The following is a 15,985-nucleotide window of genomic DNA, read 5'->3' as shown; positions in this document are numbered from 1 at the left end:
GGCATGTCAAAGTTTGGGCACCCTTGGTCAAAATTACTGTTATTGTGAACAGTTAGGCAAGTTGAAGATTAAATGATCTTTAAAAGGCCTGAAGTTAAAGATGACACATTTCCTTTGTGTTTTAGGCAAAAAGGAAAAACCATCTATATATATATATCTCTCTCTATCTCTGTTACTATCACCCTCTTTTGCAAGTATCACAGCTTGTAAATGCTTTTTGTAGTCAGCCAAGTGTCTTGCAATTCTTGTTTGAGGGATTTTCATCCATTCTTCCTTGGAGATTCCTCCAGTTCTTTGAGATTCCTGGGGCGTTTTGGATCCTCTGCTATTTTCAGGTCTTGCCACAGATTTTCAATGATGTTCTGATCAGGGGACTGTGAGGGCCATTGTAAAACCTTCAGATTGCGTCTTTTGAGGTCTATTGTGGATTTTGACACATATTTAGGATCAATATCCATTTGTAGAAGCCATCCTCTTTTCAACTTCAGCTTTTTACAGATGGTGTTATGTTTGCATCAAAAATTGTTGAAATTTCATTGAATCCATGCTTCCCTCTACCCAGGAATTGTTCCCTGTTCCATTGGCTGCAACACAACCCCATTGCATGATGGATCCACCCCCATGCTTAAAGGTTGTTGAGGTGTTCTTTTCCGGAAATTTTGTGACTTTTTCTCCACACATACCTTTTGATAATTGTGGCCAAAGGGTTCTATTTAGATCTCATCAGTCCACATGACTTGTTTCCAAAATGCATTAGCTTGTTTAGATGTTCTTTGCATACCTCTGACGCTGAATTTTATGGTGAGAACACAGGAGAGGTTTTCTTCTGATGACTCTTCCATGAAGGCCATATTTGTGCAGGTGTCTCTGAACAGTAGAACAATACCACAACTCCAGAATCTGCTAAATTTTTCTGAAGGTCTTCTGCAATCAAGTTGGGGTTCTGATTTTCCTCTCTAGAAATCCTACAAGCAGCTCTCACTGAAACTTTGATTGGTCTTCCAGACCTTATCTTGACCTCTACTGTTCCTGGTAACTGCCATTTCTTAATTACATTTCGAACTGAGGATAGAGCAACTTCGAAATGCTTTACTATCTTCTTACAGCTTTCTACAGTATGAGCCCCCCACACAGGCTCCTATGTACAGTATGAGCCCCCACACACAGGCTCTTATGTACAGTATGACCCCCACACAGGCTCCTATATACAGTATGAGCCCCCACAAAGGCTCCTATGTACAGTATGACCCCCCACAGGCTTCTTTGTACAGTAAGGAGCCTGTGTTTGGGGGGCTCATACTGTAAATATGAGCCTGTGTGGGGGGGCTCAATGTACAGTATGACCTCCCCCACACACAGGCTTCTATATACATCCCATACACATGAAAAAAACTCACATACTTACCTTGCTCCAATTTCTCCGGTGCTCTGGTATGGTGCACTGACTGTCCGTAAGCAGTCGCGATGTAATGACATAATCATGTCTGCTGTCTCACACGCTGATTGGTGGAAGAAGGAACCGGTGTCCCCGTCCTCCATATGTGTCTACACCCTGACGAAGGGATAGCATTGACAGTGGGTGGTGGCAGACACGTGAGGGCCTGGGGTGGTCCACAGGCTACTGTTTTCAGCCCTTCGGCTGTCTTGGTCCGTGGGCTGGACTAGAACAGCCAAAGGGCCAGATGTTGTCTGCGGGCCTCACTTTGCCCAGCTCTGCTCTAGACTGCTTGTGCTTGGTGATCATAGCAATTCTGGCCAGCTCACACAACTCTTTGCCACTTTGAACAAGGAAGAGAGAATAAAACGACATCATTGCCACTGTTCACAGGCTATTTAACGCTAAATGAGCACTGACAAGGTGCAGACAGGTGAGTCATTTCTGATTAATCACATATATATGAGTTTACATAAATTTGAGACATTTTATTTTAGGAAATATTTTGGAGTGCCAATAATGTTGACTGCAACTGTGTACATGGGAATATTAAGCAAAACATTTGTTCTTGTCTGATTAGTTCTGTCACTACGCATACATGATTTGTCATCCACATTATGGTTTGGTTTGAGGGTAGTCTGTGGACACGGAGCTTCTGTTTATGCCTTTAATCACGAGTGCGTTTCATCACTGTAATAACATTGATGGACTCTGAGGACTCTGCAATGTAACCAATCCCTTGTGCACTTTTCTGTCCAGGCAAAAAGACCTCGCAGTAAGCTCCCGAGAGCGCTCAGAGGTCTCATGGGAGAGGCCAACATCCGTTTTGCCCGAGGCGAGGCAGAGGAAGCCATATTAATGTGTATGGAAATCATTAGACAAGGTATGCAGTCATAGTAGGAATGTGAAGTCTGTGATGTCTGTGTTTTCCAGCACTACAGTGAAAGTGCCCATATGTAGTCGCATTGTGACTCCTGGAGTAGATCTAAATTATATATCCATTTATCCTATCTGTAATAAAGTTTGAAGCTGTGTTATTAAAACTAAAAACTCCAGCAAAGTTTCCAAAGTAATCCTGAAAACCTTATCTGTTGGGGGACGTGATGACGGGAGTTTGGGTTTAACTCCTGCTGTATTGTTATACACCTATGATACAAAAATTAGTGGATTGTTTTCTTTCTTTTTAAAATTACTATTTTATTAAAAAAAAATCCTAAAATCTTGTAATTCTTGCCATAGCCACGAAGCCGAATATTAGTTTATCACTTGCTTTTCTGTAGAGATCACTTTTCAGTAGTCATCTTATTATGATTATACAGAAAGGCTGTTATCTATGTGTAGATGGCACAAAATCTACCATTCCCAATGAGTGATGGCGGCAGCTCTCACCGTTCCTCTCCCCTCTTTGTACAATGACCTCTGCAGAGGTCACAGAGCATGTCTACAAAACTCTCCCACAGAAATCAGATCCTTTGAATTGCTGCTTATGGTCCATGTGGTTTTCTAGGAAACAGGAAATTAAAAAAAAAATCTACAGTCAAGATAAAAATATGTATCACAAGGGGGCTTTAGTAATTAAAATATGGGTCATATGTAATGGTTTTTGGTATATAAAAAAAAATCTGACCTTTTTAAGAATAAGAAAAGATTTATTATAGAAAAATAAAAAGTTTTGGCTCACATAGTATGGCCATCAAAAATAAATATATAAAAAAATATATATTTTGCTCAAAAGTAGTAAAACTAAAATGATTTGCAATGATGTAATGTTCTTGTCTGTTCCTTGTTCAAAGAGGCAAAGACGAGAGTTGTGTGAGCTGGCCAGAATTGCTATTATCACCAAGCACAAGCAGTCTAGAGCAAACCTGGACAAAGTCAGGCTTGAGTTAAACAGATGTGGCCCGTGGGATGCACTTTACACGCATCTGCTCTAGACTTCTTGTGCTTAATGATAATAGCAATTCTGGCTCTAGACTGCTTGTGCTTGGTGATAATAGCAATTCTGGCTAAATTACTTGGACAGTAGTTTTTGTTGTCATACACCATTTAAGGGGTTGTCCAAGTAGCGGACAACTCTTTTAAGCTCACTGAGAATGGCCCCGACTGTATACAGTTATATCCGCTTCTCCGAAAGGAGCAGACAAGCCAGAAGGGATCATATAAGGAGAAGATTAAACATCCTTGTTTTTCAGTTCCTTGGAAGGCATGTCCCCAGGTGTTGCAGAACTGATCTCAATTTTATTTTCAGCTCCACTGGCCTACGAACCATTCTCAACTCTTGCAATGATATATGAAGACCAAGGAGACATGGAAAAGTCCCTGCAGTTTGAGCTGATCGCTGCTCACCTGAACCCCAGTGACACAGAAGAATGGGTCCGGCTGGCGGAGATGTCTCTAGAGCAGGACAACATCAAACAAGCCATATTTTGCTATTCCAAAGGTTTGTTCACTGTCTTAGAAAATGAGTTCAGTTGATCTAAACCCCCATTTATATGACTACGTCGTTTCAATAGCAGAAAGCAGCGCAGCCGCTAGATATTGCTACGATCCCGCTGACACGGACATCTGTGAAGACCCGGTTTGTGATCTCTTCCAGCTCTGAAGTATAATGCCACCAATGTTCGATATTTGTGGGAGAGATCCAGTCTGTATGAACAAGTCGGGGATCATAAAATGGCCATGGATGGATATCGGCGGATCTTGAATTTATTATCTCCGGCTGATGGGGACCGTTTTATGCAGCTGGCAAGAGACATGGCAAAGTAAGTTGTATTTTACCACTCTTTGCTCATCTTTGATCATCCCTCCATAGAAAGACGTGGTTTAATATGATGACCTTTATTACTGATAGCAGTTCAGTTTCAGTCACAGTAGACCAGAGGTGGCCTGGTAATTTTCCCAGGGGCCACATGTGAGACTGTGACTATTGTGGAGGCCAAATGAATAGGCTGAAATTATTATATTAACTATAATTAGTTATATTAATATTGATTGTATCACTTTGTATTGAGCAGAATTATGCTGACATCCCCCTATATACCGTATGAGTCTCCACACAGCCCCTATATACAGTACGGGTTTTCACATAGCCCCTGTATATAGTATGATCCCACAAACCGCACCCCTATATGCAGTATGAGCCCCCACACAGCCTTCCTATATATAACATGAGCCCTCACCTAGCCTTCACACAGGTCCCCCTTATATACAGTATGATTCATCAAACAGCACCCCATATATACAGTATGAGTACACACATAGCCCCGATATACAGTATTATTTCACACACAGCCCCCTATATATAGCAGGAGCCCCCAAACAGTCCCGCCATATAAAGTATGATCTCAGACACAGCCTCCTTTATACAGTATAATCCCACAAACAGCACCCCTATATACAGTATGAGCCCCCACACAGCCTCCCTATATTCAACATGAGCCCCCACATACAGGTACCTCCCCTTATATACAGTATGATCCCACACCCATCCCCCTTTATACATTATGATCCCACACCCATCCCCCTTTATACAGTATGATCCCACACTCATGCCCCTTTATACAGTATGCTCCCATACCCATCTCCCTTTATACAGTATGATCCCACACCCTTCCTCCTTTATACAGTATGTTCCTACACTCATCCCTCTTTATACAGTATGATCCCACACCCTTCCTGCTTTATACAGTATGTTCCTACACTCATCCCTCTTTATACAGTATGATCCCACACCCATCCCCTTTATACAGTGTAGTTCCACACCCATCCCACTTTAGACAGTATGATTCCAAAAAACAACACCCCCTATATACAGTATGAGCCCTCCCACAGCCTCCCTATACTCAGCATGTGCCCCCACATACAGGTACCCCCCTTATATAGAGTATGATCCCACACCCATCCCCCTTTATACATTATGATCCCACACCCATCCCCCTTTATGCAGTATGTTCCCACACCCATCTCCCTTTATACAGTATGATCCCACACCCTTCCCCTTTATACAGTATGTTCCCATACCCATCTCCCTTTATACAGTATGTTCCCACACCCATCCCCCTTTATACAGTATGATCCCACACCCTTCCCCTTTATACAGTATGTTCCCATACCCATCTCCCTTTATACAGTATGTTCCCACACCCATCTCCCTTTATACAGTATGATCCCACACCCTTCCCCTTTATACAGTATGTTCCCACACCCATCTCCCTTTATACAGTATGATCCCACACCCTTCCCCTTTATACAGTATGTTCCCACTCCCATCCCCCTTTATACATTATGTTCCCACACCCATCCCCCTTTATACAGTATGTTCCCACACCCATCTCCCTTTATACAGTATGATCCCACACCCTTCCCATTTATACAGTATGTTCCCACACCCATCTCCCTTTATACAGTATGATCCCACACCCATCTCCCTTTATACAGTATGATCCCACACCCATCCCCCTTTATACAGTATGATCCCACACCCATCCCCCTTTATACAGTATGTTCCCACACCCATCCCCCTTTATACAGTATGTTCCCACACCCATCCCCCTTTATACAGTATAATCCCACACCCATCCCCCTTTATACAGTATGATCCCACACCCATCCCCCTTTATACAGTATGATCCCACACCCATCCCCCTTTATACAGTATGATCCCACACCCATCCCTCTTTATACAGTATGTTCCCACACCCATCACCCTTTATACAGTATGATCCCACACCCATCCCCCTTTATACAGTATGTTCCCACACTCATGCCCCTTTATACAGTATGTTCCCACACTTATCCCCCTTTATACAGTATGCACCCATACTCATCCCCCTTTATACAGTATGATCCCACACCCTTCCTCCTTTATACAGTATGTTCCCACACCCATCTCCCTTTATACAGTATGATCCCACACCCTTCCTCCTTTATACAGTATGTTCCCACACCCATCTCCCTTTATACAGTATGATCCCACACCCATCCCCCTTTATACAGTATGTTCCCACACCCATCCCCCTTTATACAGTATGTTCCCACACCCATCCCCCTTTATACAGTATGATCCCACACCCATCCCCCTTTATACAGTATGATCCCACACCCATCCCCCTTTATACAGTATGTTCCCACACCCATCCCCCTTTATACAGTATGATCCCACACCCATCCCCTTTATACAGTATGATCCCACACCCATCCCCTTTATACAGTATGATCCCACACCCATCCCCCTTTATACAGTATGTTCCCACACTCATGCCCCTTTATACAGTATGTTCCCACACTCATCCCCCTTTATACAGTATGCTCCCATACCCATCCCTCTTTATACAGTATGATCCCACACCCTTCCTCCTTTATACAGTATGTTCCTACACTCATCCCTCTTTATACAGTATGATCCCACACCCTTCCTGCTTTATACAGTATGTTCCTACACTCATCCCTCTTTATACAGTATGATCCCACACCCATCCCCTTTATACAGTGTAGTTCCACACCCATCCCACTTTAGACAGTATGATTCCAAAAAACAACACCCCCTATATACAGTATGAGCCCTCCCACAGCCTCCCTATACTCAGCATGTGCCCCCACATACAGGTACCCCCCTTATATAGAGTATGATCCCACACCCATCCCCCTTTATACATTATGATCCCACACCCATCCCCCTTTATGCAGTATGTTCCCACACCCATCTCCCTTTATACAGTATGATCCCACACCCTTCCCCTTTATACAGTATGTTCCCATACCCATCTCCCTTTATACAGTATGTTCCCACACCCATCTCCCTTTATACAGTATGATCCCACACCCTTCCCCTTTATACAGTATGTTCCCACACCCATCTCCCTTTATACAGTATGATCCCACACCCTTCCCCTTTATACAGTATGTTCCCACTCCCATCCCCCTTTATACATTATGTTCCCACACCCATCCCCCTTTATACAGTATGTTCCCACACCCATCTCCCTTTATACAGTATGATCCCACACCCTTCCCCTTTATACAGTATGATCCCACACCCATCTCCCTTTATACAGTATGTTCCCACACCCATCTCCCTTTATACAGTATGATCCCACACCCATCTCCCTTTATACAGTATGATCCCACACCCATCCCCCTTTATACAGTATGATCCCACACCCATCCCCCTTTATACAGTATGTTCCCACACCCATCCCCCTTTATACAGTATAATCCCACACCCATCCCCCTTTATACAGTATGATCCCACACCCATCCCCCTTTATACAGTATGATCCCACACCCATCCCCCTTTATACAGTATGATCCCACACCCATCCCTCTTTATACAGTATGATCCCACACCCATCCCCCTTTATACAGTATGTTCCCACACTCATGCCCCTTTATACAGTATGTTCCCACACTTATCCCCCTTTATACAGTATGCACCCATACCCATCCCCCTTTATACAGTATGATCCCACACCCTTCCTCCTTTATACAGTATGTTCCCACACCCATCTCCCTTTATACAGTATGATCCCACACCCTTCCTCCTTTATACAGTATGTTCCCACACCCATCTCCCTTTATACAGTATGATCCCACACCCATCCCCCTTTATACAGTATGATCCCACACCCATCCCCCTTTATACAGTATGTTCCCACACCCATCCCCCTTTATACAGTATGATCCCACACCCATCCCCCTTTATACAGTATGATCCCACACCCATCCCCCTTTATACAGTATGTTCCCACACCCATCCCCCTTTATACAGTATGATCCCACACCCATCCCCTTTATACAGTATGATCCCACACCCATCCCCTTTATACAGTATGATCCCACACCCATCCCCCTTTATACAGTATGTTCCCACACTCATGCCCCTTTATACAGTATGTTCCCACACTCATCCCCCTTTATACAGTATGCTCCCATACCCATCCCTCTTTATACAGTATGATCCCACACCCTTCCTCCTTTATACAGTATGTTCCTACACTCATCCCTCTTTATACAGTATGATCCCACACCCTTCCTGCTTTATACAGTATGTTCCTACACTCATCCCTCTTTATACAGTATGATCCCACACCCATCCCCTTTATACAGTGTAGTTCCACACCCATCCCACTTTAGACAGTATGATTCCAAAAAACAACACCCCCTATATACAGTATGAGCCCTCCCACAGCCTCCCTATACTCAGCATGTGCCCCCACATACAGGTACCCCCCTTATATAGAGTATGATCCCACACCCATCCCCCTTTATACATTATGATCCCACACCCATCCCCCTTTATGCAGTATGTTCCCACACCCATCTCCCTTTATACAGTATGATCCCACACCCTTCCCCTTTATACAGTATGTTCCCATACCCATCTCCCTTTATACAGTATGTTCCCACACCCATCTCCCTTTATACAGTATGATCCCACACCCTTCCCCTTTATACAGTATGTTCCCACACCCATCTCCCTTTATACAGTATGATCCCACACCCTTCCCCTTTATACAGTATGTTCCCACTCCCATCCCCCTTTATACATTATGTTCCCACACCCATCCCCCTTTATACAGTATGTTCCCACACCCATCTCCCTTTATACAGTATGATCCCACACCCTTCCCATTTATACAGTATGTTCCCACACCCATCTCCCTTTATACAGTATGATCCCACACCCATCCCCCTTTATACAGTATGATCCCACACCCATCCCCCTTTATACAGTATGTTCCCACACCCATCCCCCTTTATACAGTATGTTCCCACACCCATCCCCCTTTATACAGTATAATCCCACACCCATCCCCCTTTATACAGTATGATCCCACACCCATCCCCCTTTATACAGTATGTTCCCACACCCATCCCCCTTTATACAGTATGATCCCACACCCATCCCCCTTTATACAGTATGATCCCACACCCATCCCCCTTTATACAGTATGTTCCCACACCCATCCCCCTTTATACAGTATGATCCCACACCCATCCCCTTTATACAGTATGATCCCACACCCATCCCCCTTTATACAGTATGATCCCACACCCATCCCCCTTTATACAGTATGTTCCCACACTCATGCCCCTTTATACAGTATGTTCCCACACTCATCCCCCTTTATACAGTATGCTCCCATACCCATCCCTCTTTATACAGTATGATCCCACACCCTTCCTCCTTTATACAGTATGTTCCTACACTCATCCCTCTTTATACAGTATGATCCCACACCCTTCCTGCTTTATACAGTATGTTCCTACACTCATCCCTCTTTATACAGTATGATCCCACACCCATCCCCTTTATACAGTATAGTTCCACACCCATCCCACTTTAGACAGTATGTTCCCACACCCATCCCCCTTTATACAGTATAATCCCACACCCATCCCCCTTTATACAGTATGTTCCCACACCCATCCCCCTTTATACAGTATGATCCCACACCCATCCCCCTTTATACATTATGATCCCACACCCATCCCCCTTTATACAGTATGATCCCACACCCATCCCCCTTTATACAGTATGATCCCACACCCATCCCTCTTTATACATTATGTTCCCACACCCATCACCCTTTATACAGTATGATCCCACACCCATCCCCCTTTATACAGTATGTTCCCACACTCATGCCCCTTTATACAGTATGTTCCCACACTTATCCCCCTTTATACAGTATGCACCCATACCCATCCCCCTTTATACAGTATGATCCCACACCCTTCCTCCTTTATACAGTATGTTCCCACACCCATCTCCCTTTATACAGTATGATCCCACACCCTTCCTCCTTTATACAGTATGTTCCCACACCCATCTCCCTTTATACAGTATGATCCCACACCCATCCCCCTTTATACAGTATGTTCCCACACCCATCCCCCTTTATACAGTATGATCCCACACCCATCCCCCTTTATACAGTATGTTCCCACACCCATCCCCCTTTATACAGTATGATCCCACACCCATCCCCTTTATACAGTATGATCCCACACCCATCCCCTTTATACAGTATGATCCCACACCCATCCCCCTTTATACAGTATGTTCCCACACTCATGCCCCTTTATACAGTATGTTCCCACACTCATCCCCCTTTATACAGTATGCTCCCATACCCATCCCTCTTTATACAGTATGATCCCACACCCATCCCCCTTTATACAGTATGATCCCACACCCATCCCTCTTTATACATTATGTTCCCACACCCATCACCCTTTATACAGTATGATCCCACACCCTTCCTGCTTTATACAGTATGTTCCTACACTCATCCCTCTTTATACAGTATGATCCCACACCCATCCCCCTTTATACAGTATGATCCCACACCCATCCCCCTTTATACAGTATGTTCCCACACTCATGCCCCTTTATACAGTATGTTCCCACACTCATCCCCCTTTATACAGTATGCTCCCATACCCATCCCTCTTTATACAGTATGATCCCACACCCTTCCTCCTTTATACAGTATGTTCCCACACCCATCTCCCTTTATACAGTATGATCCCACACCCATCCCCCTTTATACAGTATGTTCCCACACCCATCCCCCTTTATACAGTATGTTCCCACACCCATCCCCCTTTATACAGTATGATCCCACACCCATCCCCCTTTATACAGTATGATCCCACACCCATCCCCCTTTATACAGTATGTTCCCACACCCATCCCCCTTTATACAGTATGATCCCACACCCATCCCCTTTATACAGTATGATCCCACACCCATCCCCTTTATACAGTATGATCCCACACCCATCCCCCTTTATACAGTATGTTCCCACACTCATGCCCCTTTATACAGTATGTTCCCACACTCATCCCCCTTTATACAGTATGCTCCCATACCCATCCCTCTTTATACAGTATGATCCCACACCCTTCCTCCTTTATACAGTATGTTCCTACACTCATCCCTCTTTATACAGTATGATCCCACACCCTTCCTGCTTTATACAGTATGTTCCTACACTCATCCCTCTTTATACAGTATGATCCCACACCCATCCCCTTTATACAGTATAGTTCCACACCCATCCCACTTTAGACAGTATGATTCCAAAAAACAACACCCTCTATATACAGTATGAGCCCTCCCACAGCCTCCCTATACTCAGCATGTGCCCCCACATAGCCCACTTACAGGTCCCCTTTATGTACAGTATAATCCCACTCACATTCACACATATAAATAAACATAATCCCACAAACATACTCTCCTCGCTCGCTTCCTCTCTCTGCTTCGGTCTTTGCCGTGTGCACTGACTCTGCACAGCAGACGTAGTAATGTTATCTGATTGCTGTCTCAGTCACGCGTTGCATGGTGAAGAAGGAGGTGGTGGTTGCAGTGGGGACTTATTGTGACATTCTGGGAGACATCGGGCACAGGTCATGTGTGCAATGTATGCAATGTGATCTGATGCAGGAACAGTAGCGAGCTGTGGGTGTCAGAACGTATAAACATTTTTGACATTTTTAGAGTGGCATTAACACTTTTTTTTATAAAAAAAGTTATTTGTAGAAATCCTCTTTATAGGAAACCTGCCATCACAATCCCACTGCCCGTGCTTCAGAATCATGCTCCAAGTGCGCGAGTGCAGCCGGGTTTGTTGTACTCTGCAATGGTCCCTGGTGTCTCCCTGTGCACAAACATGGGGAGAGACCTGTCGATCATCTGGAACGTGGTGGGGAGACGCCAGTGTTGGACTCGTCAGGTCTCTCCCTATAGACCTCTTTCTGCTTTGCAAGCTACGTTTACTCTGAGACACTGGGGCATTTCAGAGTGAAAAAACATACATGGCTGTAATCTTGCCGGTGGTCAGGGCAGCATGAATCTCATGTCAGGTTCCCTTTTAAAGGACTTCCTTGGCTGAGCTGGGAGTTACTCCGACCATTGGAGGTAGAGCTTTGGAATCAATCAGGAGAGGGTCAGCTGCCCTGCATACACGAGTCACATTTATTTCTATTGAGATTCCGAATATGACGTAGCTGAGCGGCCCTCGGCTGTCTGTGTATCGCCACCTCCGGTGGTAGTAGCCTGGAGAACCTGATGCTTTCTGGTCAGTCTGCAGATTGCAGGAGAACAGCACAGACGATATTCTGAACATCGTCTGCATCCATACATATGCGGTGTGACATAGTCTTTCCTATTTTTTATTTTTTAGGATTTATTATGAAACCAATGATATTTCCTCGGCCATCGTCATAATAGAAGAAGCATTTTCCAAACATCAGAATCTGGTGGCGATAGAAGATGTTAATATCGCTGCGGAGCTGTACATCTCCAACAAACAGCATGAAAAAGCACTCGAGGTATTCATGTATTGTACGCATGGTTCACCTTTTTGGTTTTCTATAAGAAATTGATATGGTTACAATTGTCGTTAGTGTCTTTAGAGAGAATCCATAAAGCAATTTCCGATTACCCAGATTATATTATTGGCAATGACGGTGCTTATAGGATGTGTACATGGGACAATCAGGATGAATGATTTCCCAATGCACATGCCAAATGCAAGTGGGATTCATCCTTAAAGTAGTACCTTTTAAAGGCGTTTTAATACCTTACATATATGGGGAACTTAACTGGCATCGCTGGTCAAGGAACAGTAGTTGACCCTGGATATGACAGTCTTTTTTGAAGGAAGAGCCAAAATCTGTGCACTCGCGCAAATGCACTGTGCCACCTCGCTGCTGGTAGGAACTCAGAAGTGGATAAAAGGAAGGTCTGCTTCGAATCAATTTGCAGTAGTCGGTCCAGCAGCCATGCCAGTAATCTTTGGATGCTGGATTGGAACCCTGAGAACCACCTCCTACCTCCCGGTATCAGCAGCTCCTCTTTTGATTAGCTGACTTGGCACAAAATCATCATTGAGGTGACGTTGCACCTGGCCGGCTAGCAGCCGCTTCTGTCTTGGACATCATGGTCTTGGCTAATGGCTGGAAGCAGATTGTCTTTACAGGATTGGCTGTGGCTTGGAGACCGCGAAGGGTGACGCAGGACCTCAGGAAGGATACATGGAGATTAGGGCAACCCATTTGGGCAAGTTTTTGGATGGAAAACAGTTTGGCTCCTTCTCTGAAGAAAGCTTGGTTCTCCAAGACCAGACAGCTAAATGCTGATTTATGGAGGAGGGCGCTTTTCTGTGCTGGAAATGTATAGGTTTAATGTCCTGTTAACCTTGGTGGGGTCAATGCTGGGGGTCTACTGTGGTTCTGGAGATAATGTCATACTGGAGGGAAGGGTGAGTGATGCAGAGATTAACTCGGTAAGTTGGGTCAAGTGAGAGGTGTTTGGTAGGAATAGGCAGGGTCTGTAGTGGATGTGACCTAACAATGTGGTCTGCTGTGTAAGACCGAATGAAGGGGATCTTAGTAATGTAGGGTCTGGTTGAAGATGTGTAACAACCCTTTAAAGTGAAGGGTCCGAACAAGCAGGAATATGGCTCTTGAAGAGAGTCAGGGCCCATAAAGTCAGGAATTGGGCAAAGAGAAGCTCTGACCGTGGAGGGTAGGGCTGAAGAAGAGATGAATCTGGTCTCTTAAAGGGGTTCTCCCGTCTTAGGGTACAAATAGAGTGACTGCAGACTTGGGAATCCTAACAGCACATACAGTGCGAGCTGTCAGGATTCTCCGGCGCTAGGAGCAAGTGATCACAAGTATGCGATTTGTATACTTCTGGCCACGTTCTGACTAGACATGTCCGGCCACATTCAATTCACTTCTATTGATAGAAACTGCACACATTGCACGCTGTGAGGATTCACAAGTCTGCAGTCACATAGTCATAGTCACATAGTCTGGCTGCTGATTTGAATCCTAAACCTGGATAACCAGGGTCATAGTGAGAGAACAAAGGCTAAGCCTATTGTGAGGTTCAATGCTGGACTAATAGGAGCGTAGGAGCTGGTCTGTGTACTACTTAACCACTTGAAGTTAACTGGGATGTGATTAGCAGATTGCGGCTCTGGGAAGTAACTCAGTCCTCAACCGTTTCTCCTGCAGAGTCCACACGAGTTTGAGACACGGGTCATGCAGTTGTTCAGAGTTTGCTTTATTTTTTTCTATTTTCCATAATCAGACCCCCATGCCAACTCGTGTGTTGACACCACCAATATGCTGTACCTCCTGTGAGAGTGGTGAAACCATTAAGCATCCTGCGCCTCAAAAAGTGACAGGAGCCAAAAAAGCTTCTTGTGCCACTGCATGGGAAATTGTGTTCAGCAAAGTTGATCAGTAGGACTTACCTTTACCTGTGATTGCCTTCTTTAAAGGACGAATCCCTCTGAGAGTGCTCCAGTCATGCTCTATGCACAATGTATTTGTGGCGTGTGATGCCATGGAGATAAAGTCTAGTTCATAGTCTTCTGACTCAATGTCTACCTTTACACATGATGCAGATCCTAGACCTAGATCTTTCATTCTGTGTGGAATTTCCTAATATATCTTGATGGGGGGTGGAGCTCTTTTTCTTGACACAAAGCTTCAAATTGTCTACATAGGCGTAAAATTAAGCTAAAATTCTGTCTGCAGCGGTTAATAACCGGAACTGATGAGCTTTCTGTACACTGTGTTATTATTGAGTTGAAAGGGAAACTGTCAGGTTTTAGTCATTTAATCTGAGAGCAGCATATAATGTAGGGTCAGAGACAATAGTTCCAGGGTTGTTTTACTTGCTCAGCAGCTTGCCATAGTTTCAGTACATTCAGTGTGTTTTATAAGCAAGAGATTATCACTGCGGAACTAGGTGTCACGTGCCAGGCAGTCAGGCTAATCTGTGTAACCCTGTCCCTACTACTGATTGGCAGTGTGCTGACAGTGTGAACAGGAAGATGCCAATCAGAGGTATGGGTGGAGTTTTACACAATTTAGCATTCTGACCATTGCTACACCTACAGCAGAGAAAACAAGGATTTTATCAAAACTTCAGCTAGCAGCTCAGTAAGTGATACATCGCTGGAATCAGGGTCTCTTAACCACAAAATTATGCTGCTCTCGGATTATATAGCAAAAACCTGCTTACAGATTCTCTTCAATGAATAAACACTATGCAGCATGCTCCCCCTACTGGTGGCAGCAGGAATATAGCATTTTTTTGTCTAATGGTATCAGGCCCTTTATATCTAGAAAATTATAATATGCATATGGGAAACTTGTAATCACTCACATTCTGTATTAATATTGGATGTAGAGTATAAACTTCCGCCATAGTTTATAATCTACATGTTCTATTTATTCAGAGCACCACATGTTATACGGTTGAGCACCCCTTTTTCCCTTTATTGTATTAATACTGGGTCATAATGTGAATTATATATATATTATAGTATACAGTGTGTCTGATACAGATGCAGCTTATATTCTGTTCTCTTTATTTTTATGCACCTTTTGTGGTTGGTTGTCAGTGACATAACTATAGTCCGGTGGGCCCCGATGCAAAATTTGGAACTGGTACTCCCCCTGCAAATTTGATCAGATGTATGAGCCCTGTGAGGTAGCGCTGTCATTCGGGTAGGGGATAC

At 44.3% G+C, this 15,985-nt stretch overlaps 1 protein-coding gene across 7 annotated transcripts in view; it reads left to right on the top strand.

The window, feature by feature from the left end:
- The window catches only part of GTF3C3 (general transcription factor IIIC subunit 3), a 55,986-nt gene that overhangs the window by 6,280 nt on the left and 33,721 nt on the right, over positions 1 to 15,985 (top strand). For all 7 annotated transcript variants that reach the window (XM_073573144.1, XM_073573150.1, XM_073573147.1 and 4 more), the window contains 4 exons: positions 2,195 to 2,318; positions 3,684 to 3,875; positions 4,032 to 4,197; positions 12,629 to 12,776. In XM_073573144.1, the coding sequence (XP_073429245.1) occupies positions 2,195 to 2,318; positions 3,684 to 3,875; positions 4,032 to 4,197; positions 12,629 to 12,776 (630 nt within the window). The remainder of the gene's footprint in view (positions 1 to 2,194; positions 2,319 to 3,683; positions 3,876 to 4,031; positions 4,198 to 12,628; positions 12,777 to 15,985) is intronic.

Source organism: Dendrobates tinctorius, unplaced genomic scaffold (assembly GCF_039654945.1).
Source record: "Dendrobates tinctorius isolate UK_male_01 unplaced genomic scaffold, ASM3965494v1 ptg000034l, whole genome shotgun sequence".
Taxonomy (NCBI): domain Eukaryota; kingdom Metazoa; phylum Chordata; class Amphibia; order Anura; family Dendrobatidae; genus Dendrobates; species Dendrobates tinctorius.
The sequence above is the reverse complement of the archived record's forward strand: the minus strand, read 5'-3'. Positions and strand labels throughout refer to the sequence as shown.